This window comes from Neophocaena asiaeorientalis, unplaced genomic scaffold (assembly GCF_003031525.2).
Source record: "Neophocaena asiaeorientalis asiaeorientalis breed wild unplaced genomic scaffold, Neophocaena_asiaeorientalis_V1.1 scaffold22, whole genome shotgun sequence".
Classification (NCBI taxonomy): domain Eukaryota; kingdom Metazoa; phylum Chordata; class Mammalia; order Artiodactyla; family Phocoenidae; genus Neophocaena; species Neophocaena asiaeorientalis.
In genome coordinates this window covers 1,060,645-1,081,891 of record NW_020174422.1, presented here as the reverse complement: position 1 = coordinate 1,081,891, position 21,247 = coordinate 1,060,645, and the positions used below count along the sequence as shown (strand labels likewise).

At 37.0% G+C, this 21,247-nt stretch overlaps 1 protein-coding gene across 3 annotated transcripts in view; it reads left to right on the top strand.

The window, feature by feature from the left end:
• CCDC14 (coiled-coil domain containing 14) overlaps positions 1-21,247 on the top strand; it is a 44,967-nt gene that overhangs the window by 12,940 nt on the left and 10,780 nt on the right. For all 3 annotated transcript variants that reach the window (XM_024756487.1, XM_024756486.1, XM_024756488.1), the window contains 4 exons: positions 3,279-3,515; positions 3,629-3,723; positions 4,586-5,087; positions 7,393-7,534. In XM_024756487.1, coding sequence (XP_024612255.1) covers positions 3,279-3,515; positions 3,629-3,723; positions 4,586-5,087; positions 7,393-7,534 — 976 coding nt within the window. The remainder of the gene's footprint in view (positions 1-3,278; positions 3,516-3,628; positions 3,724-4,585; positions 5,088-7,392; positions 7,535-21,247) is intronic.

Sequence of the window (21,247 nt, the reverse complement as noted above, 5' to 3'; positions counted from 1 at the left end):
TTTGAATTTTAAGAAGTGTTTGAGGTTTATTAATTTATGTTGGATGATGCCATCTGCTGGCAAAGGCCTAATATTGTAGCTCCTCTTTATCAGAGATTGTGAAAACCATCCCTTGAAAAGTGAATGAGTGCCAGTGCTTGGGAACTATGAGTGTAAAATCTGAGAATTCCTCAAACCAGACAATTCTTATCTTATGGGACCAAAAGAAACCCAGGAGCAGAAGAGAGACCTAGGAATCAGGAGGAAAGGCCAGGAGCAGAAGAGAGACCTAGGAATCAGGAGGAAAGGAAGAGTAATGTGCTGGATGGCCGTGGGCTGCCTGTGATCTCACCCTTCATCATTTTAGATTTCAAAGTTAAACTATTTTAGGAGGATGCTTTTCCATTTGATTTATCATAAAATTGTATTTCCACTAAGAAATAATTTTTTTTTTACAGAAATGTTTATTAACCAATTTGTTGTAGCTCATATATTCAGGGAGTGAAGAATAATTGTTACTGCATGTCATCTCAGAGGGCACATGGTTAGAGATATTTTATTGATTGCAGTTGGGAAGATTTGTGAATATGAAATATTTATTTGTCCGTATTAAGACTTTGTAGCCATTTGGTAACAGATATAACATTTATTGAGTTCTCACTATGTGCTAGACATTGATACTTTACATGTGCTGTTTACTTTTCACAACAGTCTTATGAAATAGGTAATGCTCTTATCATCATTTTTCTGATGAGGAAGAGGAGGCCAAGAGAGGTTAAATAATTTGCCAGAAGTTATTCAGCTAGTAACTGTTAGAGCTCATATTCAGGCCAAGGAAGTATGTTCACAGCAATAGATTATCTCAAAAGGAAGAGTATAGCCCAAGTCAAAATGGAAGCATCCAATATCTCCAACCATTTTCATAGTCAAATATTAATTTAGTAGTATTTTTCTATCTTTATTGGTTATAATATTTCATCTGCATTTAACTTTTTGCTTTTACTTGTAGGTTTTATGCTTTTAGCAATGTTTTTATTTTCAATAAATTGTATATGTATTTGGGGAATTCCATACCATTTTAAAAAATTTAACTGTTTTCACTTTTTAAATAATTAAGGAGTAACTTTCATAAAGCAAGTGCATAAATCTCAATACATTTTTGCATATGGGGTACACCCATATAGTCACCACCCAGATGAAAATATAGAACATTTTCAGTACCCTACCAGGCTCCTACCCCTCAGTATTCTCACCACCACCTATCTCCTCATCCTTGAGTAACCACTTTTCTGACTTCTATCTCCGTTGGATAGTTCTGTTATTTTTGAACTTCATGTAAATGCAGTTGTACACTATGTAGTCTTGTGTCTGACTCTCACACAACATCATATCTGTTAATTTCATATAGGTAGTTTGAGTATATCAGTAATTTGTTCTTTTCCATTGCTGTATATTTCAGATGACTATACCACAATTCATCCATTTCTACTATTCATGGCTATTTGGGTGTTTTCAGTTTTTGGCTACTGCAAATAAAGCTGTTGTGAGCGTTCTCGTACACATCTTTTAGTACAGGGGTCCCCAGTTCCTCCGCCCACGGCCTCTTAGGAACCGGGACGCACAGCAGGAGGTGAGCCACAGGCGAGCCAGCAAAGCTTCCTCTGCCGCTCCGCATGGCTCCCCACCGCTCCCCATCGCTCCCCACCGCCCTCCACCGCTCCCCCTGGCTCCCCATCACTCCCCATGGCTCCCCATCACTCCCCATGGCTCACATTACAGCCTGAACCATTCCCCCGCCCGCCCCGGTCTGTGGAAAAATTGTCTTCCACGAAACCGGTCCCTGGTGCCGAAAAGGATGGGGACCACTGTTTTAGTAGACATAAACACTCATTTCTGTTACGTATATACCCAGAAGTGTAATTGCTATGTCATAGAATATATATTTAGCTTTGGTAAGCTTTTGCCAAAAGCTGTATATTTTTCTGAACTTACTTTGTACTCTGATAACCTATGATCTACCAAGAACACTCTCATTTCTATTAATAGTCTTTAAAAAAACATTTGGGAAGGGGATCTTATTAGACAAAGAAATAGATTTTGATAGTGATCTATAGAGTAGTGCTATGTAGAAAACTCTTGTTTTTCATGTATTAGTTTATTCATACCAGGTTTCTACTTTGTACTGCTTTGTACATAGATTAATACAAGACTCTGTGGGAGAAAGTAATGAAGTATAAATACAGTCCTGCCTAAAGAATCTTACAGTTTAGTCAGGTAGACAAGAGAATGAAAGATAAGCAATATAGTACAATATGCAAGTGATATATGATTTGTATAGACAATATGTGCTCTGGGATGGTGAAGAGCAGTCACTAGACTAGAGTGACTGGAAAAGGCTTCATGGGAGAGAGAAGCCTTCAGATGAGCTTTGGTGAGTAGGTAGAATTGAATTGGAAAGAATGGTTCATCATGAGTAATGTTTTGGGAAAGTGAGAAAAGCTTGTTTTAGGTGTCTAAAATGGCCTGACTGGAATGAAAAATTTCTTAGTTGAGAGTGTTGGGAAGATGGTTGGAAAAGTATGTCATGGTTAAGCTTTGGAGACTTTAAATGTCAGGTTAAGTTCTTGTCTGAGAGCCCAATGTGTAGATTAAATCTACTTTTATTCTCACTCTAAAAGCTCTCATTTATTTATCTTTATCATTATTATTATTATTGTCAAAGCATCAGAATTGTACAAGGTATCTGTCTTTTCTATTGCATTCCCCCTCTCAAGAGCATGAACTGGACCAGGAGCAAGGTGAAAGAGTTTTACTGGATTTTAGAGAGAAGTAACCCCCCTAAGAGAGGTCTTCGTAATTGGAGAGATTTTATTAGTAGTGTTTAATAAAGATTTTAAAGACATAGTGTAGATGATTTTTGACTGGAGAACCTAATTCATTACTTACTTTAAAAAAATCATTTGAGGGCTTCCCTGGTGGCGCAGTGGTTGAGAGTCCGCCTGCCAATGCAGGGGGATACGGGTTCGTGCCCCGGTCCAGGAAGATCCCACATGCCGCGGAGCGGCTAGGCCTGTGAGCCTTGGCTGCTGAGCCTGTGCGTCCGGAGCCTGTGCTCCGCAACGGGAGAGGCCACAACAGTGAGAGGCCCGCGTACCGCAAAAAAAAAAAAAAAAATCATTTGAGGTGATTTTCTTTAGGGGTGATAGCTACTTCTGAGAGTCCTTTTTTCCCTAATATCTTATGGTAAAGGTTTTTGAAGAATCGTATTTCAAGAACTTTTTTCCCTTCTTCCACATTAGTATCTTCAGATAATAAGAAACAGATTCCTAATGATGCTTCTGCTGGAAGTGAAAGAGACTCATCAGATATACCACAAAATTGGTCACTACAAGATCATTATAGAATGTATTCACCCATAATATACCAAGCCCTCTGTGAGCATGTGCAGACTCAAATGTCACTGATGAATAACTTGGCTTCAAAGAACAACCCTAAAGGAATTCCTACTGCACCTTGCCACACTGCGTCTGGTTCTGGTTAGTATGAATGACGTTTTAAAAGGCATGATTATAAGCTCTAATTAAGTTGCCTGGTAATTGTATAAGCAGTCTGAGATGTGAATGACTTTTTTTTCCCTTTTCCCTTTTAGAATCTCAGGCATCTCCATATTCTAATTATAGCTTATCCACCTCTACCCCAGTCCAGTTACCTCAGCAACCACCCTGCCCTCCAGTGGTTCATTCTGTGAGTACAGTTTATATACTATATAAGTAGTAATTTGCTTTCAGAAATTGTCATCTTGAGAGAAAATTGAATTTGCTCATTGTATCTTAATGCCCTAGGATGTAAAGACCAATTATTTTTTCAAGTTATTTTGTATTAGAAAAGTTTTACCTATTAATTGGGGAAGGGGGAAAGGGAAAGAGATTACTTGAAAAAAGAAATCACCCATACCTACCACCCAGGCATAATTGCTGTTAACACGTTGATAGAGCATGTTCCAGTTATTTAATTCTCTGTGTAGGTTTTGTTTTCTGGTTTTAATTTGTTAAGTTAGTTTTCTTTTAAAAATATCATCATAATTAAATTTTATAACATTTTATATACTGCTTTTTTCACTTAACATTTTATTGTAATTTACCTTTTTGAAATTTTTAATAAGTTGTTAATACTCTATGTAGTGAATATACCATGGTCTGTGTGACTACTCACCTATGGTTAGACATTTAAGGAAGTTTTTACCACTATAACATTTCTCTAAATATATTTGTGCAAAAGCTTTTTCACCTTATTTTCTTACATTGTAATTTCCCAAAGTGGAATTTTGTTTAGTCCCAAAGTAGACTAATTTTTGATGTCTTTAAACCATGTGTGATATTTGTAAACGATCTATTTTAGTCATGGCTTTATAATGTTCCCATATTGCAGAGGCTTTAAAAAGCTAGAATATTGTGCTGAGGGGAAATTCAGTTTATTTACTGGTAATCTATAACTCTATCCTGCAAATGTCATCTTCTAACATTTTTCATTTGAGTTTATTATAGTTAATGCCTACAAGTCAGTGCTCACATTTTTGAAGGCTTAACTTGTTTTTTTCTTTCTTTAGGAAGTTCAGACTGATGGTGACAACCAGTTTGTATCACAAGGTAGAACAATTCCTGTGGACTGTACTGATGATGTTCTAAGGAATTCCTTCAGTACTAGTCTTGGAGTTCCATGTAGCCTGCCCCAAACTGACAAACCAGCTACTCCAACATTTCAGCAGCTGGGTCTTGCTAATGGAATTCTGCCACAACAAAGAGTTCCTAAGGAACCAAACCTACTAAAGTGTTTCCAAACATACACGAAACTGCTGGGTTCTCATCCAGACGGTCAGACTTGCTGCAGCCCCACCCTATTACAGCCAGATTTCTTGGCTATTAAAGAAGAAAAATATGTTAAAGAACAAATTGGAGAGGTCAGAAGTGAAAGAAAGGATTTAAACATACCCGTGCAAGATACAAGAATAAAGGATGTGCAGAATGCAAAAAATGTGAACCAGAGTGCTGAAAAAGTTAGAACTATCAAGTATTTGTTGGGAGAGCTCAAGGCCCTGGTAGCAGAACAAGGTAGATAAAGACTTTCTTTATAATTTTCTGTGACACGTCATTTATTTTATTTTTTTAAATAATTTTAGCATTAATTAATTAATTTTTAAAATTATTTTTTATGGCTGCGTTGGGTCTTTCGTTGCTGTGCACGGGCTTCCTCTAGTTGCTGTGAGCAGGGGCTACTCTTTGTTGTAGCGTGTGGGCTTCTGACTGTGGTGGCTTCTCGTTGTGGAGCACGGGCTCTAGGCACATGGGCTTCAGTACTTGTGGTGCGCATTCTCAGTAGTTGTGGCACAGGCCGTAGAGTGCAGGCTCAGTAGTTGTGGCACATGGGCTTAGTTGCTCCACGGCATGTGGAATCTTCCTGGACCAGGGATCAAACCATGTCCCCTGCATTGGCAGGCAGATTCTTAACCACTGCACCACCAGGAAAGTCCCTGTGGCATGTCATTTAAATTCAGAATAACTGACATGGAGTTTGTGATATTTTCCATAGAAATATGTCTTGTGCTAATGAGGAAATGAATTTTGTCTGTTTTATTCTTATTTTTTAGGTTTTGCTCCTCTTGTTTCCTGTGGATTTGAAATGTGCTAGGGAATATCAAACAGTCTTTTACTTGAAAGTGTGTATTCATTCTGCTTGATTCAAAGGACCTTGAAAAGATTCAACCAGTTATAGAGATAAACTTTAAGGGGTTAGAGAACCCTAAACATGATTAACTCCCTAGAATAGAATGATAATTTTTTCCTATTTTAAAAAGGTGGAGAAAATTTCCTCTCATCATTTCTTTAATAACCAACTGTTATAATGTTTAACAAATCTCACTTTGAGAAGGAACCTAAAACTTTTTATGCCCTTTTAAATTCACTCTTGGGATTTTTTAATTAAATCAAGAAAAATGTCTTGGGTGGAGTTAAGAGACATTTGAGCCAGGTCATATTCATATGTTTTCATTATAGGTGTATATTCTAAATAATGGCTTTCATTTGGAGTGAGTTACAGATTTGTCATCTAGAAAACACAGTAATTAATTGTGGAAGCACTGATTGAATACCTAATATTTGCAGGCTGACAAAAAAAGTACCAAATGTTAAAATTTATCTAAAGGATTGTAGCACTGTTGATCCAGTGGTTTAATATATTAAAATCTCCTGTGGTTTTAGACTTTAAGTTTGTTACTATTTTCTTAACCAAATACTTAATCATTGGTAACAATAATAATAGTAACAATATCATTTACTGAGCGCTTACCATGTGCCCAGCACTGTGCTAAGTGTTTTATATGCATTATCTCGTTTAATCCTCACAGCAACCCTATGAGGTACTGTTGTTATCTCCATTTAACTATGAAGAAACCTAGGCTTCAACAGTTAAGTAATTTGACTAAGGTACATTGCTAGAAAATGGTGGAGCCCAGGTCTCGGCCTCCAATGCTTACAAGTAAAACCCCTCTATGGAGGATTGGTAGAAGTCTGCTCTGTAATTGGGCACAGTTGTTTACTATGTGCATGTAAACATTCCATCAGGGTGTTAAAATACTCATGGAGTTGAGTAAATTTTTGTAACTAGAATACTCTTTACCTCTTTTGGATATCAGACAGTTAATACTATATTTATCAAATGTTTTCAGTTCACAGAAAATTTGAATAGAAATGAGGGGACAAAAATAAAAGGACAAAAGATCTAAAATCTACCTTCTCCCTGTGACTGTTTGCCACCTCCCAAACCATCCACTCCCCACAATTAATAACAAAAATGATAACTGCTTTTGATGCTACATCAAATGAAGTGTAGCTGATTGTGTTAACCTACTTTATAAAATTAAATAATAAAATCTTATCTTAGTAGACCTTTCCTCAATGTGTTGCCAAATTGAATCACCTAAAGTGAGTTATTTGTTTATGCCAGGATCAAAGGTTGTATTATAAATGTTAATACTGTAATTAATTATAGGAAACCCTTTAGCAATTATAGGAGTCTAATATATAGTCTTTTGGTAAATGTGAACTAGGAGATATATATAAACCATCTTCCTACTAGACGTTTTAACTGAAAAAATCACTGATATAATTCTGTGACTTAAGATTAATCTTTAGTTTACTGAACTTAATGTCTTTAAAATTCTTTTCAGTAAGGAAATGCAGGTGGCAGGAAAGAGGAAAATAGGATTTGTATAATAAATTCATAAATAACTGAGTTGAGTTTGTTTATAGCATGTATGTATATTTCTGAAATATTTTCTTTTTTAGTAATACATATGAATAATCTTATCCAAAAATAATTTATGATATTGTCTTTACTCATTTCTTCTGCCTTTTATAGAAGATTCAGAAATTCAGAGGTTGATTACAGAACTGGAGTTGTATATATCTCTGCTTCCAACAGTAAATGGAAACACAAATATTCAGGTTGAAATAGCACTGGCCATGCAACCACTAAGAAGTGAAAATGCTCATTTACGCAGGTAAGAATTGCTCTTTGAATTTTTTTGTCTCCATGCAAAGATGTCCCGTGGCCAGAACAAAAGTGCCTAATGATATATCTAGGGCTTCATAAGGAAAATAGATATATACTGTCTTACTGTGCTGCTACTTTTTCTTCCCTGTTTTCCAAATATTGCTGGCATTCTCTAACTCTTCCGTTACTTCTGCCCACTAGTACATATTTTTTTACATCTGTTATCACTTGGTTGGTAGTGAATGGAGAGGAAAATGAACTACCTCAAGGTATTTATCAGGCCAGTCTAGGCCATACAGTAACAAACTCCAAAATCTCAATGGCATAGCACAGCAGAAGTTTATTTCTCCGTCGCACCAAGACCAGCATGGGTCATCTGAGGCTATCCTGTGACTCAGGATTTAGGTTCCCTCCGTCTTAGGATCTACTATCTCAGTATATGTTATTTAGGAAAAAGAGAACATGGATATGGCAAACCAACTCTTACATGCCCTGGCCCAGAAGTATGATAGTCTCACTTCTACTTGTATTTTATAGGCTAAAATGAAGAATATGGCCCTGCCTAATATAAAGATCTGGGACATGAAATTTTCTCATACTTCCATATACTCCAAAGGAAAGGCGAACCTAATATGGGTGAACACCAGTCGCCCCACTACATTCAGACATAGGAAAAAACTCATTTAAATTCTTAGATAATTTTTCTTTTGGCTATCTTAACTTATGTTGATATTATGGCCTTAATTTGTTTAGAAAAGATATAAACCAGGTATCTAATCTTGAAATACAGAAATCACTTACACGTTATCAATAATATCTTAACTTTGAACATTTCGGTGGTGATCACCAAGCCCCCTGCTCCAGTGTCTGTCAGTACACTTTGCAGAGGATTGGAGGACACTTTCAGGTGCTTCTGCAGGACTGCAGTGTGTGAGTGTGCCCTGAGAGGGCATTATAGTTGCGTGAGCTATAGACATTGTACCAGATGGGAACTGCAAGGACCTGCATAATTTTAAAAAACTGGAAAGCAACAAAATAGGATTCCTAGTTGGAGGATAGCTTAAATTCATGGATCTGGAGCCTGCAAAGGCACGACACTTAGTGAGATTTACTCGTTTAGGATTATTTCTCTAAAGGTCATTAGTCTTTAGATACTGTGGTATATGGTGGGGTTTCTGGTTTAAATTCTAATAATACTGTCTTTAATCCTGACCTAAGGGATCCCTATAATAGCATTAGTTTTTCAAAAGCAACACCAAGTATAAATAATAATAATGGTAATAGCCAATACTACTACTAACATTTATTGAATGTTTCTTATGTGCCAGGCCATAAGACATAATATAATATGTGCCATATATTATTCTTTATATGTCATCTCTTTAAATTCTTACAGCAGCTCTATGAGGTAGGTATTATGTTATTCTTATTCAGATGAGGAAACCAAGGCACAGAGAGGTTATGTAACTTAACCCAAGGTCACATACCTAAGATGTAACAGAGACAAGACTCAAACCTGGCTGGGCAGTTTGATTTTAGAGTGCATTGATCTTAATTTCTACGCTTCTGCATTGCTTCTGCTAGGAAGTAGAGACTAACTTATTTATGCTTCAGTATTTATGTGTATTTTGTGGAACAAAAGAACATACTGTAATCCATTTAAAATAAACACATATGTTTTTAAAGGTATGACTATCAAATAGTTTCTTAAACAAGCATACTAAAACTTAGTCTCCAGATATTATCTATTTTAACATTGTGACCATGGGAAATATCAGTAGTTGTTATTTATTTATATTCCTTAGAACATTTTAAAATTGCTTTAGGAGCTAATTTATAAGCCACTTAAGAAAATGAGACTTAATACTTTATTGGTCACTGCTTGTTGTTAATTTTTTTTAAAGGTATTAGTTTAATGTCTCACCTAATTCTTCAGACTTGGCATCAAAGCTTTTTGGCTGTGTCCTTAGAGGACAAAGATTAAATAGCATGCTACTGCCATTGTTTACCTGACCTTCTAAAATTGAAATTATTGAAAAATGAGGCATTTGTCAGATACTCTTTTTAGCAGAATGAGATTTCCAGCACAAGTATAGGAATTTTTTTGCCTCTTTGGTAATCTTTATTTGGAAAGAAACATCCATAATCTCCATTACAAATGAAAGTTGGAATGCATAGGCTTATTCAAAAGTGTTTTTCAGCTTTTTCAATCAAAAAAAATTTTTCTTTCTTTTTTGGGCATTTTGAAACTTCCTGTTCCTTTATGGCCAGAAAACTGATCTTTAAGGACTTTCTTGGTGTTTATTGCCATCATGTGGCTTAAAAAAAAATAGCTAGGTGCATTATTTCTTTGGCATTTGGGTCTGGGCAGTTTTTATGTGAGACTCCTGACACAGTGCTCAACATTTAGCCTTCCTGGTCCCTACCCATAAAATGTTTGTAGTACCCTGTTCACTGTGACCACCAAAAGGCCTGGCACATTCCAAACTTTACTGGGTGAGGGCTGTGGGGGTTCCAGTTCAGCTAGAGAGGGACTTTAATATTCAAAGGGCAACTTAGAATTCACGACCATTTCCTGATATTAGACTCAAATATGAGACCATTGTGTACCCACACAGAACAAAAGCTGAAGTGGATGTCAATGGGAGGAGCTGGAGTGTGGCCTTCAGTCTTTTGGCCTGATAATTTGACATATGGTAACATAATTCTTCCAGATGGAAGTTACTAGAGGAAGAATAGATAGTTTGCTTTTATTTCACTTTTTATTTTTAGCTTTTTATTTAGTTTTTGGATTTTATTTAATTTATTTTTTTATACAGCAGGTTCTTATTAGTTATCTACTTTATACATATTAGTATATATATGTCTATCCCAATCTCCCAATTCATCACACCACGACCACCACCCCCTGCTGCTTTCCCCCCTTGGTGTCCATACGTTTGTGCTCTATATCTGTGTCTCTATTTCTGCCCTGCAAACCAGTTCATCTGTACCATTTTTCTAGGTTCCACATATATGCATTAATATGCGATATTTGTTTTTCTTTTTCTGACTTACTTCACTCTGTATGACAGTCTCTAGATCCATCTGTATCTCTACACATGACCCAATTTCGTTCCTTTTTATGGCTGAGTAATATTCCATTGTATATATGTACCACATCTTCTTTATCCATTTGTCTGTCAATGGGCAATTAGGTTGCTTCCATGTCCTGGCTATTGTAAATAGTGCTACAAGGAACATTGGGGTGTATGTCTCTGTTTAATTTCTGGTTTTCTCTGGGTATATGTCCAGTAGTGGGATTGCTGGGTCATATGGTAATTCTACTTTTAGTTTTTTTGTTTGTTTGTTTTTTGGTTTGTTTGTTTGTTTTTGCCGTACGCGGGTTTCTCACTGTTGTGGCCTCTCCCGTTGCGGAGCACAGGCTCCGGACGCGTAGGCTCAGTGGCCATGGCTCACGGGCCTAGCCATTCCGTGACATGTGGGATCTTCCTGGACCAGGGCACAAACCCGGGTCCCCTGCATCAGCAGGCGGACTTCAACCACCAGGGAAGCCCTATTTTTCGTTTTTAAGGAAACTCCATACCATTCTCCATAGTAGCTGTATCAATTTACATTCCCACCAACAGTGCAAGAGGGTTCCCTTTTCTCCACACCCTCTCCAGCATTTGTTTGTAGATTTTCTGATGATTTCCATTCTAACATGTCTGAAGTGATACCTCATTGTAGTTTTGATTTGCACTTCTCTAATAATTAGTGATGTTGAGCAGCTTTTCATGTGCTTCTTGGCCATCTGTATGTCTTCTTTGGAGAAATGTCTATTTACGTCTTTTTGGATTGGGTTGTTTGTTTCCTTAATATTGAGCTGCATGAGCTGTTTATATATTTTGGAGATTAATACTTTGTCCATTGATTCATTTGCAAATATTTTCTCCCATTCTGAGGGTTGTCTTTTCGTCTTGTTTGTAGTTTCCTTTGCTTTTCAAAAGCTTTTAAGTTTCATTAGGTCCCATTTGTTTATTTTTGTTATTTCCATTACTCTAGGAGGTGGATCAAAAAAGATCTTGCTGTGATTTATGTCAAAGAGTGGTTTTCCTATGTTTTCCTCTGAGAGTTTCATAGTATCCGGTATTACATTTAGGTCTCTAATCCATTTTGAGTTTATTTTGTGTATGGTGTTAGGGAGTGTTCTAATTTCATTCTTTTACATGTAGCTGTCCACTTTTCCCAGCACCACTTATTGAAGAGACTGTCTTTTCTCCATTGTATATGCGTGCCTCCTTTGTCAGACATTATTTGCCCATAGGTGCGTGGCTTTATCTCTGGGCTTTCTATCCTATTCCATTGATCTATATTTCTGTTTTGGTGCCAGTACTATATTGTCTTGATTATTGTAACTTTGTAGTATAGTCTGAAGTCAGGGAGTCCGATTCCTCCAGCTCCCTTTTTTTCCGTCAAGACCGCTTTTGCTATTTCGGGTCTTCTGTGTCTACATTACAAATTTTAAGATTTTTTGTTCTAGTTCTGTAAAATATGCCCCAGGTAATTAGATAGGGATTGCATTGAATCTGTAGATTGCTTTGGGTAGTGTAGTCATTTTTACAATATTGATTCTTCCAATCCAAGAACATAGTATATCTCTCCATCTGTTGGTATCATCTTTAATTTCTTTCATCAGTGTCTTATAGTTTTCTGAGAATAGGTCTTTTACCACCTTAGGTAGGTTTATTCCTAGGTATTTTATTCTTTTTGTTGCAGTGGTGAATGGGATTGTTTCCTTAATTTCTCTTTCTGATCTTTCATTGTTAGTGTATAGGAATGCAAGAGATTTCTGCACATTAATTTTGTATCCTGCAACTTTACCAAATTCATTGATCAGCTATAGTAGTTTTCTGGTGGCATCTTTAGGATTCTCTATGTATACTATCATGTCATCTGCAAACAGTGACAGTTTGACTTCTTCTTTTCCAGTTTGTATTCCTTTATTTCTTTTTCTTCTCTAATTGCCGTGACTAGGACTTCCAAAGCTATGTTAAATGATAGTGATGAGAGTGGACATCCTTGTCTTGTTCCTGATCTTAGAGGAAATGGTTTCAGTTTTTCACCATTGAGAATGATGTTTGCTTTGGGTTTGTCGTGTATGGCCTTTATTATGTTGAGGTAGGTTCCCTCTATGCCCACTTTCTGGAAAGTTTTTATCATAAATGGGTGTTGAATTTTGTCAAAAGCTTTTTCTGCATCTATTGAAACGATCATATGGTTTTTATTCTTCAGTTTGTTAATATGGTGTATCACATTGATTGATTTGTGTGTATTGAAGAATCCTTGCATCCCTGGTATAAATCCCACTTGATCATGGTGTATGATCCTTTTAATGTGCTGTTGGATTCTGTTTGCTAGTATTTTGTTGAGGATTTTTGCATCTATATTCATCAGTGATATTGGTCTGTCATTTTCTTTTTTTGTAGAATCTTTGTCTGGTTTTGGTATCAGGGTGATGGTGGCCTCATGGAATGAGTTTGGGAGTGTTCCTTCCTCTGCAGTTTTTTGGAAGAGTTTGTGAAGGATGGGTGTTAGCTCTTCTCTAAATGATTAATAAAATTCACCTGTGAAGCCATCTGGTCCTGGGCTTTTGTTTGTTGGACGATTTTTAATCACAGTTTCAATTTCATTATCTGTGATTGGTCTGTTCATATTTTCTATTTCTTCCTGGTTCAGTCTTGGAAGGTTATACTGTTCTAAAAATTTGTCCACTTCTTCCAGGTTGTCCATTTTATTGGCATAGAGTTGCTTGTAGTAGTCTCTTAGCATGCTTTATATTTCTGTGGTGTCTGTTGTAACTTTTCCTTTTTCATTTCTAATTTTATTGATTTGAGTCCTCCCCCTTGTTTTCTTGATGAATCTGGCTAATGGTTTATCAATATTGTTTATCTTCTCAAAGAACTAGCTTTTAGTTTTATTGATCTTTGCTATTGTAGTCTTTGTTTCTATTTCATTTATTTCTGCTCAGATCTTTATGATTTCTTTCCTTCTGCTAACTTAGGGCTTTGTTTGTTCTTCTTTCTCTAGTTTCTTTAGTTGTATGGTTAGATTGTTTATTTGAGATGTTTGTTGTTTCTTGAGGTAGGATTGTATTGCTATAAACCTGCCTCTTAGAACAGCTTTTGCTGCATCTCATAGGTTTTGTCTCATGATGTTTTCATTGTCAGTTGTCTCTAGGTATTTTTTTATTTCCTCTTTGATTTCTTCAGTGATCTCTTGGTTATTTAGTAATGTATTGTTTAGCCTCCATGTGTTTGTGTTTTTTCCCCCTGTAATTGATTTCTAATCTCATAGTGTTGTGGTCAGAAAAGAGCCTTGATATGATTTGAATTTTCTTAAATTTACCGAGGCTTGATTTGTTATGCAAGATGTGATTTATACTGGATAATGTTCCATGCGCATTTGAGAAGAAAGTGTAATATGCTGTTTTTGGATGGAATGTCCTATAAATATCAATTAAATCTATCTGGTCTATTGTGTCATTTAAAGCTTGTGTTTCCTTATTAATTTTCTGTTTGGATGATCTGTCCATTGGTGTAAGTGCGGTGTTAAAGTCCCCCACTGTTGTGTTACTGTCGATTTCCTCTTTTATAGCTATTAGCTGTTGCCTTATGTATTGAGGTGCTCCTATGTTGGATGCATATATATTTATAATTGTTATATCTTCTTCTGGGATTGATCCCTTGATCATTACGTAGTGTCCTTCCTTGTCTCTTGTAACATTCTCTATTTAAACGTCTATTTTATCTGATATGAGTATTGCTACTGCAGCTTTCTTTTGATTTCCATTTGCATGGTATATCTTTTTCCATCCTGTCACTTTCAATCTGTATGTGTCCCTAGGTCTGAAGTGGGTCTCTTGTAGACAGCATATAGATGGGTCTTGTTTTTATATCCATTCAGCAAGTCTGCATCTTTTGTCTGGAGCATTTTATCCGTTTACGTTTAAGGTAATTATCAATATTTATGTTCCTGTTACCATTTTCTTAATTGTTTTGGGTTTGTTTTTGTAGGTCCTTTTCTTCTCTTGTGTTTCCCACTGAGAGAATTTCCTTTAACATTTGTTGTAGAGCTGGTTTGGTGGTGCTGAATTCTCTTAGCTTTTGCTTGTCTGTAAAGCTTTTTATTTCTCCACCGAATCTGAATGAGATCTTTGCCCGGTACAGTAATCTTGGTTGTAAGTTCTTCTCTTTCATCACTTTAAATATGTCATGCCACTCCTTTCTGGCTTGTAGAGTTTCTGCTGAGAAATCAGCTGTTAACCTTATTGGTTAACATTGGTTAACCAATAACCTTATTGGTTCCATTGTATGTTATTTGTCGTTTTTCCCTTGTTGTTTTCAGTAATTTTTCTTTGTCTTTAATTTTTGTCAATTTCATTACTTTGTGTCTTGGCGTCTTTCTCCTTGGGTTTATCCTGCCTGGGACTCTGCGCATCCTAGGCTTGGGTGGCTATTTCCTTTCCCATTTTAGTGAAGTTTTCGACTATAATGTCCTCAAATATTTTTTCAGGTCCTTTCTCTCTCTCTTCTCCTTCTGGGACCCCTATAATGCGAATGTTGTTACGTTTAATGTTGTGCCAGAGGTCTCTTAGGCTGTCTTCATTTCTTTTCATTCTTTTTTCTTTATTCTCTTCTGTGGCAGTGAATTCCACCATTCTGTCTTCCAGGTCACTTATCCATTCTTCTGCCTCAGTTATTCTGCTATTGATTCCTTCTAGTGTAGTTTTCATTTCAGTTATTGTATTGATCATCTCTGTTTGTTTGTTCTTTACTTCTTCTACATCTTTGTTAAACGTTTCTTGCATCTTCTCGATCTTTGTCTCTATTCTTTTTCTGAGGTCCTGGATCATCTTCACTATTATTATCCTGAATTCTTTTTCTGGAAGATTGCCTATCTCCACTTCATTTAGTTGTTTTTCTGGGGTTTTATCTTGTTCTTTCATCTGGTACATAGCCCTCTGTCTTTTCATCTTGTGTATCTTTCTATGAATGTGGTTTCTGTTCCACAGGCTGCAGGATTGTAGTTCTTGCTTCTGCTGTCTGCCCTCTGGTGGATGAGGCTATCTGAAAGGCTTGTGCAAGTTTCCTGATGGGAGGGACTGGTGGTGGGTAGTTGACTATTGTTCAGGTAGGCAGAGCTCAGTAAAACTTTAATCCTCTTGTCTGCTGATGGGTGGGGCTGAGTCACCTCCCTGTTGGTTGTTTGGCCTGAGGTGACCCAACACTGGAGCCTACCCGGGCTCTTTGGTGGGGCTAATGGCAGACTCTGGGAGGGCTCATGCCAAGGAGTGCTTCCCAGAACTTCTGCTGCCAGTGTCCTTGTCCCTTGGTGAGCCACAGCTGCCCCCCACCTCTTGCAGGAGACCCTCCAACACTAGCAGGTAGGTCTGGTTCAGTCTCCTATCAGGTCACTGCTCCTTCCCCATGGGTCCTGATGCACACACTACTTTGTGTGTGCCCTCCAAGAGTGGAGTCTCTGTTTCTCCCAGTCCTGTCAAAGTCCTGCAATGAAATCCCACTAGCCTGCAAAGTCTGATTCTCTAGGAATTCCTCCTCCCATTGCTGGATCCCGATGTTGGGAATCCTGACATGGGGCTCAGAACCTTCACTCCAGTGGGTGGACTTCTGTGGCATAAGTGTTCTCCAGTTTGTGAGTCACCCACCCAGCGGTTACGGGATTTGATTTTATTGTGATTGCACCCCTCCTACCGTCTCATTGTGGCTTCTCCTTTGTCTTTGGATGTGGGGTATCTTTTTTGGTGAGTTCCAGTGTCTTCCTGTCAATGACTATTCAGCAGTTATTTGTGATTCCGGTGCTCTTGCGAGAGGGGGTGAGAGCACATCATTCTACTCTGCCATCTTGAACCAATCTGTCACTTTATTTTTAGTTAGAAAATGTAATAGGAGAGCCAGTGAGTTAAGAATTAGATATGCTGGATGTATCATTTAGACCATCTGGAGACATGTATGGTATGATCCAGGATAGAAACAGACTTGGGAGTTATTCACTGACCACATTTTTATTGAGCATTTACTACAGGTCTGGCACTGTGTAGACACTGGAGACAATAATAATTAAAAGCAAGTGATTTGTTATCAGCATGTAAGTGGTAAATTACCCAAGAAGGTATAGAGTGTGAACGAAGCCAAAGGGGAATTGCTGGGGAACAACAGCTTTTTAAGGAAAGAACACAGGAAGAGGAGCCTGTGAAAGAAACCCAAGAAGGAACAAGTAGAGAAGGATCAGGAAAACTGGGAGAGAGTGATACCACAAAAGCTGGGAAGAAAGAATTTACGGAAGGGGAGAGATGTTTGTATAACATTCAAAATAAACAAATTGACAAAAGGGACAAAGGTAGGTCAAGAATAAACATCACAAGACAGATCACCCGAAGAAAACCCAGGAAAACTTGAAACAGTATCTATAGGTTCAAGGAAATTAAATGTAATAGAGTCTCTCTTAGAAGCAGGAAGACAGAGATTGAAAAGAGAGAGTGCTTAAAGAAGAAGAGACAGTAAGAGGAGAAGAAAACTGGATTAGGTGACCTTGGAAAAATAAAAAAGCTAAAAATTACAGAAATGAAAGCCCTGTTAGAAACAAATAAATTAACACCAAACAAACATCAAGTCAGGGATATTGTATTCCATTAGAACCTAAGCAGGGAACTTTCCTGGTGGTTCAGTGGTAACGAATCTGCCTTCCAATGCTGGGGACGCAGGTTTGATCCAGTTGGGGAACTAAGATCCCACACACTGCGGGGCAGCTAAACCCCCGTGCCACAGCTACTGAGCTCGCACACCTCAACAAGAGATCCTGCATGCCGCAACCTACAGAGTCTACACTCCCTGGAGCCTGCCCATCACAACTAAAGAGAAAACCTGCACGCCCCAACTAGAGAGAAAACCCCGCGCACCACAACTAGAGAGAAGCCCACACGCCACAACAAAGACCCCGTGTACCACAACGAAAGATCCTCAATGAAGAGCCCATGTGCTGCAACTAAGACCTAATGCAGCGAAGAAAACTAAAGAAATAAAAAAGAAGCTAAGCAATATGAAGGCTGAATTTTGTTGTTGTTTTGTTGGTTTTTGTGTTTTGCTTCTCCCCCCAAATATTTCTGTTTCAGTTGCTACTAAATTCATAGTTCACTGTCTCCTGTAAGCCTTATCTTATTTCTCTTTATAAACCCCTTAAATAATTTTTATTAATTTATTTTTATTGCGGTAAAATATGACATAATATTTATTTTTTAACTACTTGTAAGTGTACGTTGCATTAAATGCATTCACAATACTGTGTACCCATGACCACTGTTTGTACGTAAAACTTTTTCATCCCCAACATAAACCCGTGCCCACTAAAAGTAACTCCCCTTCTCCCTTGCCCCCAGCCCCTGATAACCTCTATGCTCTTTTTTGTCTCAATGAATTTGAGAAGGCTAAATTTTTGTCTTTTTTGTTTGCTGCTGTATTTCTAGTGCCGAGAATTGTGCCTAGCACTCACTCTAATAAATACTTGTTAAATGACTGACTGCGTGGTGGATAAGCTTCAAGAAATCATACCAAAACAATAGAAAAAGATTGATCTAAAAATTATTTTTAAGAACATGATACACATGGAAGAGAAACAGAAGAGATGCAAAATTGGCATAGTGTTCCTGCAAAAGAGAAGAGAACGAATAGATTAAATATTAAAAGATAGATAAATGAAGGGAAACTTACTAACCTAAAGATCTGTGTCCGCAGATCAATAGGGTATAGAAGTTCTCAGAAAAACTATGCAAAACGATCAGTACCAAGACATGCTGGTGAAGTTACTACACCTTGAGGACAAAAAAATTTAGCTTTTACAGACGCTCAAAAGAAAAAGCAAATCATAAGGAGAAAAATGTCAGATTGGCCTCACCCTTTTCACAGCAATATTAATTGTCAGAAGATTATAGAACATCATTTACAAAGTTCTAAGGGAAAAGAAAATATGTGGTCCAGTGATCCTTTTAGTGTAAAGGTAATAGTCATATTCTAAAGTGTGGGAAAACTTAGGAAATATAGCATCCTTGGCCTCCTTTAGAAACAAAGATTCTTGAATGGCGAAGTCTAGTCAACCAAGAGGTGAGTTCAGGTAAAGGAGTAGATTAGAGATGAACATTGAATCTATACATAGATCTAAAACAACTGGAGTTATGGGCTCAGAATAGACTCTTAGTAATCTTGACAGTAAAAATTCCAAAATCAATGTTTTTCATATCCTATTTCCTTTAGGCTGTTTACAAATAATTTTTAAAAATTTATTTTACTGAGGTATAGTTGATTTACAATGTTGTGTCAGTTTCTGCTGCACAGCAAAGTGACTCAGTTATGTATATACATTCTTTTTCATATTCTTTTCCATTATGAAAAGTAAACTTAAATATAATACATAATACTTTTAAATAGCACGTGTAACATTATCCATTTTTAAAAGACTTTTATTTATTATCATGTATCATTTTTATAGAACAATCATTTTTTAAAAGTCCGGCCCCAAAAACTGGGAATGAGAGGGAAGAGAGTAGCTAGTGGTACAATTAGGTTGGAGGGAATGTTTTCCTAAATATGGGAGCAGTTTTATTATGCTTCTCAGCTCAGGCCCATGAACTTGTAGAAGAGAAGAGGAGAGAAGAATCTGACCAGGGACATACAGAATTGTCAGGCAAAGCTTCTGTCACACACTTGGTGTGTACAGGGACCTGCTGTTTTTCTGGAAAATATCAGCAGAAGCATTCCAGTTGGAGTTATGTGTTACCAGTCTATGCTGCCTTTTCTGAATCTGCCCTCTTTGTTGTAAAGAAGAAACCTTTTCAGAAAAGCTGAATTTTATTAAAACAAAAATGAAATCATGTTATACTATTGTTCTGTAGCTTGTTTTTTTCACTATATAAGGTCTCTTGGAAATCTTTCCATGACAGTCTCTTTATTTATTTATTTTTAATAAATTTATTTATTTTTATTTTTGGCTGCGTTGGGTCTTCATTGCTGTGTGTGGGCTTTCTCTAGTTGCGGTGAGCGGGGGCTACTCTTCGTTGCGGTGCGCGGGCTTCTCATTGCGGTGGCTTCTCTTGTTGCGGAGTACAGGCTCTAGGCGTGTGGGCTTCCATAGTTGTGGCATGCCGGCTCAGTAGTTGTGGCGCATGGGCTTAGTTGCTCTGCGGCATGTGGGATCGTCCCGGACCAGGGCTCAAACCCGTGTCCCCTGCATTGGCAGGTGGATTCTTAACCACTGCGCCACCAGGGAAGCCAGTCTTTTTTTTTAAATACCTGTGTATTAGTATTTCATAGTATGGATATATCATAATTTATGTAGTATTTTGTTTCCAACTTCTATTAAATATTGCTGTTGAGAACATCCTTATATATATCTACAAGATTATAGATGATTTTGCACATATAGAACTATTTCTGAGGCTAGATAATTAGAGCTGGAATTATTTTGTCACAGATTATGAACATTTTACATTTGTTGGATAATGCCAAATTGACATCCAAAATGGTTACACCACTAGACTGCCACCAATTGAAATAATCCCTTTCCCTATACCGTCACCAACAAAAAGTGTTATTTCCTTTCATTTTTGTTAATCCTGTGGCCATAAAATATCTCCTGTTTTAAATTTGCATTTCTTCATATTAGTGAGGCTGAGCATTTTTCATATGCTTATTGGCCATTTCTGTTTCTTATGTGAATTGCCCATTCTTATCGTTTGTCACATTTTATTGCCCTTCTTCCTGATTTGTAGGAGTTCTTAAATGTTACAGACCCTTTGTCTGCTATATTTTGATGTAGTTAAATCCGTTGTTTTTTTCCTTGGTGGTTGCTGGATTTTGAGTCTTGCTTAGGAATGCCCTTCCCACTTTTTAAGATTATGTAGATTTCTACCTAAAACTTGTATAGTTAAGTTTTGTTCATTTTTATATTTTATGTTTAGCTCTTTAATCCATTCTGAATTAATACATACAAATGATGTGAGGTAGGATCTATAATTTTAGATTTCGTAACAATAATACTTTAGTTTTGATTATTTCCAGGTAAGTAATTCTGGAAAGATACCAGAGATACCTTTTTTTTAAGTATTAACTTCTTAGAAGTAAACACTTCCTTTCGTATGTTCCTATTTGTGAAGCAGCTACATATTGTGAAGTTCATTTTGGGAAAGAGTTGCTGCTTATTAGCATTCTCTTTACTTAATGACATTAACTTTTACATCTAATAAATTAGTAGAAGCATAAATTTGTGTTTTCCAATTTTTATAGTGCATGACAAGCCAAGCAGATAGATGTCTGATAGCAGGTGGTCCCTGTAGGTATTCTGGTTCGTAGTTATGACAGATCTTTTAAAAAGTAGATAATTACTACAGTAATAAAAATACTTCCTGGGAAGGAAGACAGAAGAAGAAAATAGCAAGAGGAGACAAATGAAAGAAATAGAAACAAACAACGAAATCACTGAAAAGAGAACAAAAAAGGGAAGGGGAAAAATAAGTTAACCTTGTTCTAGTGAGGGGTGGTTTTATGGTATCCCAGACAATCTTTTAAAAATGATCTCAGGCCTTCTAATAATAGCAGTAGTGTGGTTTTGTTGCTTTGTTTATTTTGTTTTTGTCTTATATTTGGGGGATAAGATGGAATTCTGCTGTTCT